Below are 11,714 nucleotides of genomic sequence, written 5' to 3' on the forward strand. Positions count from 1 at the left end.
CGGGGGTGACACGGGGTGACACTGAGCTGGCCATCAAGGTGGGGACACGGGGTGACACAGGGGTGACACTGAGCTGGCCATCAAGGTGGGGACACGGGGGTGACACCGAGCTGGCCATCAAGGTGGGGACACGGGGTGACACGGGGTGACACTGAGCTGGCCATCAAGGTGGGGACACGGGGTGACACGGGGTGACACTGAGCTGGCCATCAAGGTGGGGACACGGGGTGACACGGGGGGACACTGAGCTGGCCATCAAGGTGGGGACACGGGGGTGACACTGAGCTGGCCATCAAGGTGGGGACACGGGGTGACACTGAGCTGGCCATCAAGGTGGGGACACGGGGTGACACAGACTGGCCATCAAGGTGGGGACACGGGGGTGACACGGGGTGACACAGGCTGGCCATCAAGGTGGGGACATGGGAGTGACACGGGGGTGACACTGAGCTGGCCATCAAGGTGGGGACACGGGGTGACACGGGGTGACACTGAGCTGGCCATCAAGGTGGGGACACCGGGTGACACTGAGCTGGCCATCAAGGTGGGGACACGGGGTGACACGGGGTGACACTGAGCTGGCCATCAAGGTGGGGACACGGGGGTGACACTGAGCTGGCCATCAAGGTGGGGACATGGGAGTGACACGGGGTGACACAGGCTGGCCATCAAGGTGGGGACACGGGGGTGACACGGGGTGACACTGAGCTGGCCATCAAGGTGGGGACACGGGGGTGACACGGGGGGACACTGAGCTGGCCATCAAGGTGGGGACACGGGGTGACACTGAGCTGGCCGTCAAGGTGGGGACACCGGGTGACACGGGGTGACACTGAGCTGGCCATCAAGGTGGGGACAGCGGGACGGGGATGGACACGGCCAGCCCCGGTGACAGTTGGATGGGGGGGCGTGACAATGGGACAGGGAGGTGACACAGCCAGCCCTGGTGACAGGAGCACAGGGCAGTGACAGCAGGACAGGGGGGTGACACTGCCAGCCCTGGTTACAGGAGCACAGGGCAGTGACAGCAGGACAGGGGGGTGACACTGCCAGCCCCAGTGACACTGCCAGCCCCAGGTGACAGCCCCAGGTGACAGGAGCACAGCGGGGTGAGAGCAGGACAGGGAGGTGACACAGCCAGCCCTGGTTACAGGAGCACAGGGCAGTGACAGCAGGACAGGGGGGTGACACTGCCAGCCCTGGTGACACAGCCAGCCCCGGTGACAGCCCTGGTGACAGGAGCACAGGGGGGTGACAGCAGGACAGGGAGGTGACACTGCCAGCCCTGGTGACACTGGCAGCCCCGGTGACAGCCCCGGTGACACTGCCAGCCCTGGTGACACTGCCAGCCCAGGTGACAGCCCCGGTGCCAGCCCCGGTGCCAGCCCCGGTGACAGGCGTGTCCCCGCAGCTGCTGGAGTACGAGCCCCGCTCGGGGGAGCAGGTGCCGCTGCTGCTGAAGATGAAACGCAGCAAACTGGCCCTGGGCAAAGCCATCGAGAGCGGGGACACCGACCTGGGTGAGGGGACAGCGGGGACACCACGGGGACACCACAGGGACAGGGACGGGGACCCGGGAACGGGCTGGGGGGGATGCGAATGGGCTGGGAACTGGGAATGGGCTGGGAACTGGGAATGGGAACTGGGAATGGGCTGGGGGAACTGGGAATGGGCTGGGGGAACTGGGAATGGGCTGGGGGATGGGAATGGGAACTGGGAATGGGCTGGGGGATGGGAATGGGAACTGGGAATGGGCTGGGGGAACTGGGAATGGGCTGGGGGATGGGAATGGGAACTGGGAATGGGCTGGGGGGGATGGGAATGGGCTGGGAACTGGGAATGGGCTGGGAACTGGGAATGGGAACTGGGAATGGGCTGGGGGAACTGGGAATGGGCTGGGGGATGGGGATGGGCTGGGGGATGGGAATGGGAACTGGGAATGGGCTGGGAACTGGGAATGGGAACTGGGAATGGGCTGGGAACTGGGAATGGGAACTGGGAATGGGCTGGGGGAACTGGGAATGGGCTGGGGGGGATGGGAATGGGCTGGGGGATGGGAATGGGAACTGGGAATGGGAACTGGGAATGGGCTGGGGGACGAGGGGAGATCCTGGAATGTTTTGGGGGTTGAGGGGGATCACCTGGGAATGTTCTGGGGGAGCCCCAGGAATGTTCTGGGGGATGGGGGAGCTCCAGGAATGTTCTGGGATCTGGGGGAGATCCAGGAATGTCCTGGGGGATGGGGGAACCCCTGGGAATGTTCTGGGGGAGCCCCAGGAATGTTCTGGAATCTGGGGGATCCTGGGAATGTTCTGGGGGATGGGGGAGCTCCAGGAATGTTCTGGGAGATCCCCTGGGAATGTTCTGGGGGAATCCCTGGGAATGTTCTGGGGGAATCCCTGGGAATGTTCTGGGATCTGGGGGAGATTCTGGAATGTTCTGGGGGATGGGAGAACCCCTGGGAATGTTCTGGGGGAGATTCTGGAATGTTCTGGGGGATGGGGGAGATCCTGGGAATGTTCTGGGATCTTGGGGAACCCCTGGGAATGTTCTGGGGGCTGGGGGAACCCCTTGTCCCTGTCCCAAATGTCCCTGTTCCCATCCCCACTGTCCCCAATGATGTCCCTGTGTCCCCCTGCTGTCCCCATGTCCCCCTGCTGTCCCCATGTCCCCACTGCTGTCCCCAATGATGTCCCCCTGCTGTCCCCAATATCCCCCTGCTCTCCCCATGTCCCCCCTGCTGTCCCCATGTCCCCCCTGCTGTCCCCATGTCCCCACTGCTCTCCCCATGTCCCCACTGCTGTCCCCAATGATGTCCCCCTGCTGTCCCCATGTCCCCACTGCTCTCCCCATGTCCCCACTGCTGTCCCCATGTCCCCACTGCTCTCCCCATGTCCCCACTGCTCTCCCCATGTCCCCACTGCTGTCCCCAATGATGTCCCCCTGCTGTCCCCATGTCCCCACTGCTCTCCCCATGTCCCCACTGCTGTCCCCATGTCCCCACTGCTGTCCCCAATGATGTCCCCCTGCTGTCCCCATGTCCCCACTGCTCTCCCCATGTCCCCACTGCTGTCCCCATGTCCCCACTGCTGTCCCCAATGATGTCCCCCTGCTGTCCCCATGTCCCCCTGCTGTCCCCATGTCCCCACTGCTGTCCCCAATGATGTCCCCCTGCTGTCCCCATGTCCCCCTGCTGTCCCCATGTCCCCACTGCTGTCCCCAATGATGTCCCCCTGCTGTCCCCAATATCCCCCTGCTGTCCCCATGTCCCCCCTGCTGTCCCCATGTCCCCCCTGCTGTCCCCATGTCCCCACTGCTGTCCCCAATGATGTCCCCCTGCTGTCCCCAATATCCCCCTGCTGTCCCCATGTCCCCTGTGCTGTCCCCATGTCCCCACTGCTCTCCCCATGTCCCCACTGCTGTCCCCGTGTCCCCAACACTGTCCCCCTGCTGTCCCAGTTTACACGGTGGTGCTGCACCTCAAGAACGAGCTCAACCGCGGCACTTTCTTCATGACCCTGCAGAACCAGCCCGTGGCCCTCAGCCTGTACCGCCAGGTGGGGCACCCCAAAATCCTCCTGGGCACCCCAAAAACCTCCTGGGCACCCCAAAATCCTCCTGGGCACCCCAAAAACCTCCTGGGCACCCCAAAAACCTCCTGGGCACCCCAAAATCCTCCTGGGCACCCCAAAAAACCTCCTCAGCACCCCAAAAACCTCCTCAGCACCCCAAAAACCTCCTGGGCACCCCAAAATCCTCCTGGGCACCCCAAAATCCTCCTGGGCACCCCAAAAAACCTCCTCAGCCCCCCAAAATCCTCCTGGGCACCCCAAAAACCTCCTCAGCACCCCAAAATCCTCCCCAGCACCCCAAAAAACCTCCTCAGCACCCCAAAATCCTCCTGGGCACCCCAAAAACCTCCTCAGCACCCCAAAATCCTCCTCAGCACCCCAAAATCCTCCTCAGCACCCCAAAATCCTCCTCAGCACCCCAAAATCCTCCTGGGCACCCCAAAAACCTCCTCAGCACCCCAAAAAACCTCCTCAGCACCCCAAAAACCTCCTCAGCACCCCAAAAACCTCCTCAGCACCCCAAAAAAACTCCTGGGCACCCCAAATAACCTCCTCAGCACCCCAAAATCCTTTCTGGGTACCCCAAAATCCTCCTGGGCACTCCAAAAACCTCCCCAGCACCCCAAAAAACCTCCTCAGCACCCCAAAATCCTCCTCAGCACCCCAAAATCCTCCTGGGCACCCCAAAAACCTCCTCAGCACCCCAAAATCCTCCTTAGCACCCCAAAATCCTCCTGGGCACCCCAAAAACCTCCTCAGCACCCCAAATAACCTCCTCAGCACCCCAAAATCCTCCTGGGCACCCCAAAATCCTCCTCAGCACCCCAAATAACCTCCTCAGCACCCCAAAAACCTCCTGGGCACCCCAAAATCCTCCTGGGCACCCCAAAAACCTCTTCAGCACCCCAAAATTCTTTCTGGGTACCCCAAAAATACCCTCAGCCTGTACCACCAGGTGGGGCACCCCAAAATCCTCATGGGTACCCCAAAATCCTCCTGGGCACCCCAAAAAAACCCTGGGCACCCCAAAAAACATCCCTGAGAACCCCAAAAACACCCTGGGCACCCCAAAATCCTTCCTGGGTACCCCAGAAACCTCCTCAGCCTGTACTGCCAGGTGGGGCACCCCAAAAACACCCTGGGTACCCCAAAATCCTCCTGGAAACCCCTTCTGACCCCCCCAAAAACCCCCTGAGCACCCCAAGATCCCCCCAAAAACCCTTCTGAGCCCCCCAAAATCCCCTCTGAGTCCCCCCAAATCCCCCCACAAACCTCCTGAGCCCCCCCAAACCCCCTGAGCCCCCCCAAAAAAAGCCCTGAACTCCCAAAAATCCCCCCAAAACCCTCATGAGCCCCCCAAAAACCCCTTGAGCACCCCAAAATTCCCCCAAAAACCCCTGAACTCCCAAAAATCCCCCCAAAATCCCCCCAAGCCCCCCCAAATCCCCCCCAAAAACCCTTCTGAGCCCCCCAAAAAATCCATGAGCACCCCCAAAAAAACCCTGAGCCCCCAAAATCCCCCCAAAACAACCCTGAACCCCCCCAAAAATCCCCCCAAAACCCTCTCTGAGCCCCGCAAAAACCCCCTGAGCACCCCAAAATCCCCCCCAAAAAAACCTGAGGCCCCTAAAATCCCCCCTGAGCCCCCCGAAATCCCCCCTGTGTCCCCCAAAATCCTCCTGAGCACCCCAAAATCCCCCCCAAAAACCCCTGAACTCCTAAAAATCCCCCCAAACCCTCATGAGCCCCCCAAAAACCCCCTGAGCCCCCCCAAAAAAACCCTGAACTCCCAAAAATCCCCCTAAAACCCCTCCTGAGCCCCCAAAACCCCCCCCAAAAAACCCTAATGAGCCCCCCAAAAACCCCCGGAGCACCCCAAAAACGCCCTGAGCCCCCAAAATCCCCCCAAAATCCCCTCTAAGCCCCCCAAAATCCCCCCAAAATCCCCTCTAAGCCCCCCAAAATCCCCCCAAAATCCCCTCTAAGCCCCCCAAAATCCTCCCAAAAATCCCCTGAGCCCCCAAAATCCCCTCTAAGCCCCCCAAAATCCCCCCAAAATCCCCTCTAAGCCCCCCAAAATCCCCCCAAAATCCCCTCTAAGCCCCCCAAAATCCTCCCAAAAATTCCCTGAGCCCCCAAAATCCCCCCAAAATCCCCTCTAAGCCCCCCAAAATCCCCCCAAAATCCCCTCTAAGCCCCCCAAAATCCCCCCAAAATCCCCTCTAAGCCCCCCAAAATCCCCCCAAAATCCCCTCTAAGCCCCCCAAAATCCTCCCAAAAATCCCCTGAGCCCCCAAAATCTCCCCAAAATCCCCTCTAAGCCCCCCAAAATCTCCCCAAAATCCCCTCTAAGCCCCCCAAAATCCCCCCAAAATCCCCTCTAAGCCCCCCAAAATCCCCCCAAAATCCCCTCTAAGCCCCCCAAAATCCTCCCAAAAATCCCCTGAGCCCTCCAAAATCCCCCTCAAAATCCCTCCTGACCCCCCGAAAAACCCCCTGAGCCCCCCGAAAAACCCCCTGAGCCCCCCGAAAAACCCCCTGAGCCCCCCAAAATCCCCCCTGAGCCCCCCCAAATCCCCCTGAGCCCCCCAAAATCCCCCCTGAGCCCCCCAAATCCCCCCTGAGCCCCCCAAATCCCCCTGAGCATTCCCAAATTCCCGCATTCCCGGTTTCCGGGCAGTTCTGCCGGCACCAGGAGCGGGAGACGCTGAAGGATTTGTACAACCAGGACGACAACCACCAGGAGCTGGGAAACTTCCACGTGCACTCGGCCTACGGCGAGAGGGTCAGCGGGAACAGCCACGGGAGCAACACGGGAATAACAATGGGAATAACAATGGGAATAACAATGGGAATAACAGCGGGAATAACAATGGGAATAACAGCGGGAACAGCCACGGGAGCAACAACGGGAATAACGGGAATAACAATGGGAATAACAACGGGAACAACGGGAATAACAATGGGAATAACAGCGGGAATAACAATGGGAATAACAGCGGGAATAACAACGGGAATAACAGCGGGAACAGCCACGGGAGCAACAATGGGAATAACGGGAATAACAATGGGAATAACAATGGGAACAACGGGAATAACAGCGGGAACAGCCACGGGAACAACACGGGAATAACATGGGAATAACAATGGGAATAACAGCGGGAATAACAACGGGAACAGCCACGGGAGCAACAACGGGAATAACGGGAATAACAATGGGAATAACGGGAATAACAACGGGAATAACAATGGGAATAACAATGGGAATAACAGCGGGAACAGCCACGGGAACAACAATGGGAATAACAATGGGAATAACAATGGGAATAACAGCGGGAACAGCCACGGGAACAACAATGGGAATAACGGCGGGAATAACAATGGGAACAACGGGAATAACAGCAGGAATAACATGGGAAGAACACGGGAATAACACGGGAATAACACGGGAATAACAATGGGAACAGCCACGGGAGCAACAACGGGAATAACGGCGGGAACAGCCACGGGAACAACATGGGAATAACGGGAATAACAATGGGAATAACGGGAATAACAATGGGAATAACAATGGGAATAACAGCGGGAATAACAATGGGAATAACAGCGGGAATAACAACGGGAACAGCCACGGGAACAACACGGGAATAACAATGGGAATAACAACGGGAACAACGGGAATAACACGGGAATAACAGCAGGAACAGCCACGGGAATAACACGGGAATAACAGCGGGAATAACAATGGGAATAACAATGGGAACAACGGGAATAACGGGAATGACAATGGGAATAACAGCGGGAATAACAACGGGAATAACAACGGGAATAATGGGAATAACAACGGGAATAACACGGGAATAACACGGGAATAACGGCGGGAATAACGGGAATAACAACGGGAATAACAGGAATAACAATGGGAATAACAGCGGGAATAACAATGGGAACAACGGGAATAACAGCGGGAATAACGGGAATAACAACGGGAATAACAGCGGGAATAACGGGAATAACAACGGGAATAACAACGGGAATAACGGCGGGAACAGCCACGGGAATAACACGGGAATAACACGGGAATAACGGGAATAACAATGGAAATAACGGGAATAACAATGGGAATAACAATGGGAATAACAATGGGAATAACAACGGGAACAGCCACGGGAATAACACGGGAATAACACAGGAATAACGGGAATAACACGGGAGTAACAATGGGAACAACGGTTCTGGATTTGGGAATTGGGCATTTCCCAGTTTGCACCCCAGGGCTGTGGGGGACCCTGCCCATCCCATGCCGTGTGTGCCGGGGGGTCGGGATCTATCCAGGGAATGACGTGTCCATTCCGTGTCCGTGTCCATTCCGTGTCCGTGTCCATTCCGTGTCCATTCCGTGTCCATTCCGTGTCCGTGTCCATTCTGTGTCCATTCCGTGTCCATTCCGTGTCCGTGTCCGTGTCCATTCCGTGCCGTGTCCGTTCCGTGTCTGTGCCATGTCCATGTCCATTCCGTGTCCGTGTCCATTCCGTGTCCATTCCGTGTCCATTCCATGTCCGTGTCCATTCTGTGTCCGTTCTGTGTCCGTGTCCGTTCCGTGTCCGTTCCGTGTCCGTGTCCATTCCGTGTCCGTTCTGTGTCCGTGTCCATTCCGTGTCCGTTCTGTGTCCGTGTCCATTCCGTGTCCGTTCTGTGTCCGTGTCCGTTCCGTGTCCGTGTCCATTCCGTGTCCGTGTCCGTGTCCATTCCGTGTCCATGTCCGTGTCCGTGTCCGTGTCCATTCCGTGTCCATGTCCGTGTCCATTCCGTGTCCATGTCCGTGTCCATTCCGTGTCCGTGTCCGTATCCATTCCGTGTCCGTGTCCATTCCGTGTCCATGTCCGTGTCCATTCCGTGTCCATGTCCGTGTCCATTCCGTGTCCATTCCGTGTCCGTGCCGTGTCCGTGTCCGTGTCCGTGCCGTGTCCGTGTCCGTTCCCAGCGGATCGAGGGCCGCGTGGCCGCTCTGCAGAACGCCCTGGACGAGTTCTACAAGGCCAAGAACGACTTCGCTGCCAAGGTGAGCGAGGGGACATCGGGGACATGGGGACATTGGGGACATGGGGACATCGGGGACATGAGGGACACCAGGGACATGGGGAGACCAGGGACACGTGGGGAGACCAGGGACACCGGGGATATGGGGGACACAGGGGACACCAGGGACACGTGGGGACACCAGGGATGTGGGGACACCAGGGACACGTGGGGACACCAGGGACACGGGGACAAGGTCACGTACCCCTGCCCTGGGGACGAGGCTGGGTGGCTGTCCAGGGGCATGGCTGGGATGGGGACACCGGGGATGGGACAGGGCTGGGACAGGGACACTGGGGCTGGGATGGGAACACTGGGGCTGGGATGGGGACACCGGAGCTGGGATGGGAACACTGGGGCTGGGATGGGGACACCGGAGCTGGGATAGGGACAGAGGCTGGGCCAGGGACATTGAAGCTGGGATGGGGACACCGGAGCTGGGATGGGGACACTGAGGCTGTGTTGGGGACACTGAGGCTGGGATGGGGACACCGAGGTTGGGATGGGGACACCAGGGCTGGGATGGGGATGTTGAGGCTGGGATGGGGACACTGAGGCTGGGATGGGGACGTTGAGGCTGGGACAGGGACACCGGTGTTGGGATGGGGACACTGAGGCTGGGCCAGGGCCACAGAGGCCGGGCCAGGGCGGGGCTGGGGACACGGACACCAGGCCATGTCCCCGTGTCCCAGGCCACCGAGGAGCAGATCAAGCTGCTGCGGCTGCAGCGGCACCTGCAGGAGGAGCTGGACAAGCCGTACCTGGAGCTGTCCCTGCACGACACCGTGTCCACTCTCATCCTGGACGGGCACCACAAGCGCGCCGAGCAGCTCTACCGCGACTTCAGGATCCCGGACAAGAGGTGGGGCCGGCTCGGGGGGCTCCTGGGGGGGCCTGGGGGGCTCCTGGGGGCTCCTGGGGGGGCCTGGGGGCTCCTGGGGGGCTCCTGGGGGCTCCTGGGGGGCTCCAGGCCCATCCCTGACCCCCGACCCCAGGTACTGGTGGCTGAAGATCAACGCCCTGGCCACGCGCGGGGACTGGGAGGAGGTGGAGAAGTTCTCCAAGAGCAAGAAGTCGCCCATCGGGTACCTGGTGAGAGCTGGGGCTGCTGAGGGGGGCAGCGGTCACCCCCTGGCTGTGCTCCTTCATCTTCCTCACAATGCCAGCTCCACCCTCCTCCTCCTCCTTCTCCACTGTCCTCTTCCTCCATCTCCACCATCCTCTTCCTCCTTCTCCATCTCCACCATCCTCTTCCTCCCAATGCCAGCTCCACCATCCTCTTCCTCACAATGCCAGCTCCACCCTCCTCCTCCTCCAGCTCCACCATCCTCCTCCTCCTTCTCCACCGTCCTCTTCCTCACAATGCCAGCTCCACCATCCTCCTCCTTCACCATCGTCTTCCTCCTTCTCCATCTCCACCCTCCTCTTCCTCCCAATTCCAGCTCCACCATCCTCTTCCTCCTTCTCCACCTCCACCATCCTCTTCCTCACAATGCCAGCTCCACCATCCTCCTCCTCCTTCTCCACCATCCTCCTCCTCCTCCTCCTTCTCCACCATCCTCCTCCTCCTCCTCCTTCTCCACCATCCTCTTCCTCCTTCTCCACCATCCTCTTCCTCACAATGCCAGCTCCACCGTCCTCTTCCTCCTCCCTGCCCTTCCTCCCCTCTCCCCGCTCCTCCTCCCCTCTCCCCACTCCTCCTCCCCTCTCCCCACTCCTCCTCCCCTCTCCCCGCTCCTCCTCCCCTCTCCCCACTCCTCCTCCCCTCTCCCCGCTCCTCCTCACCTCTCCCCACTCCTCCTCCCCTCTCCCCGCTCCTCCTCACCTCTCCCCACTCCTCCTCCCCTCTCCCCACTCCTCCTCCCCTCTCCCCACTCCTCCTCCCCTCTCCCCGCTCCTCCTCCCCTCTCCCCACTCCTCCTCACCTCTCCCCGCTCCTCCTCGTGCCCCCAGCCCTTCGTGGAGGTGGCGGTGAAGCACCACAACCGCTACGAGGCCAGGAAATACGCGCCCCGCGTGCCCCCCGAGCAGCGCGTCAAGGCCTTCGTCCTCGTGGGGTGCGTCCTGGGGACACCGGGGGACACCGGGGGACACGGGGGGACACTGAGGGGACACCATGGGGACACTGGGGGACACTGAGGGACACTGAGGGGACACCATGGGGACACTGAGGGACACTGGGGGACACTGAGGGGACACTGAGGGGACACCATGGGGACACTGGGGGACACTGAGGGACATCGGGGGACACTGAGGGGACACCGGGGGACACTGAGGGGACACCGGGGGACACAGGGGGACACTGAGGGACACCAGGGGGACACCGAGGGGACACCGGGGGATACTGAGGGACACAGGGGGACACCGAGGGGACACCGGGGGACACCATGGGGACACCAAGGGACACCAAGGGGACACTGGGGGACACCCAGACATGGGAACGCGCAGCTGGAGTTCCCCGGAGTGGGGATTTGGGGCGGTGAGAGCCCCCACGGGAGGCGCTGGGAGTCTGGGGGTGTCCCCAGGGTGTCCCCAGGTGTCCCTGGGTGTCCCCAAACGTCTCTGTGGCGTCGGCAGGGACCTGGAGCAGGCGGCCGAGGCGGCCATCGAGCGCAGGAACGAGGCCGAGATGAGCCTGGTGCTGTCCCGGTGCTCGGCCGCAACCGACGGCGCCGTGGCCGAGAAACTCAACCGGGCACGGGCACAGCTCCTCAAAAAGTGACCCCAAATCGCTCGGGACACCTCTGGGGACATCCCTGGGACACCCCTGGGACACCCCTGGGACACCTCTGGGACACCCCTGGGACACCCCTGGGGACACCCCTGGGACACCCCTGGGACACCCCTGGGACACCCCTGGGGACACCCCTGGGACACCCTGGGACACCTCTGGGGACACCTCTGGGACACCCCTGGGACACCCTGGGGACACCCCTGGGGACACCTCTGGGGACACCTCTGGGGACACCCCTGGGGACACCTCGGTCCCCTCCCTCTTCGTGCAATAAAGAGAAGAGCTCCGCGTCCGGTGTCACCAAAGAGGGGATTTGGGGACATGGGGTG

At 60.6% G+C, this 11,714-nt stretch overlaps 1 protein-coding gene across 5 annotated transcripts in view; it reads left to right on the forward strand.

The window, feature by feature from the left end:
* Positions 1 to 11,674, forward strand: part of VPS16 (VPS16 core subunit of CORVET and HOPS complexes) — a 29,354-nt gene extending 17,680 nt beyond the window's left edge. For all 5 annotated transcript variants that reach the window (XR_015287448.1, XR_015287449.1, XR_015287447.1 and 2 more), the window contains 8 exons: positions 1,412 to 1,520; positions 3,460 to 3,557; positions 6,253 to 6,357; positions 8,557 to 8,634; positions 9,344 to 9,513; positions 9,647 to 9,743; positions 10,605 to 10,708; positions 11,229 to 11,674. Coding sequence is in view for 2 of the 5 variants with exons in the window: in XM_086891126.1 (XP_086747252.1) it covers positions 1,412 to 1,520; positions 3,460 to 3,557; positions 6,253 to 6,357; positions 8,557 to 8,634; positions 9,344 to 9,513; positions 9,647 to 9,743; positions 10,605 to 10,708; positions 11,229 to 11,373 (906 nt within the window). In the remaining 3 variants the exon portion in view is untranslated. The remainder of the gene's footprint in view (positions 1 to 1,411; positions 1,521 to 3,459; positions 3,558 to 6,252; positions 6,358 to 8,556; positions 8,635 to 9,343; positions 9,514 to 9,646; positions 9,744 to 10,604; positions 10,709 to 11,228) is intronic.
* Positions 11,675 to 11,714: the final 40 nt, after the last annotated feature.

The sequence above is a fragment of the Cyanistes caeruleus genome, chromosome 5 (assembly GCF_971803275.1).
Source record: "Cyanistes caeruleus chromosome 5, bCyaCae1.hap1.1, whole genome shotgun sequence".
NCBI classification, from domain to species: domain Eukaryota; kingdom Metazoa; phylum Chordata; class Aves; order Passeriformes; family Paridae; genus Cyanistes; species Cyanistes caeruleus.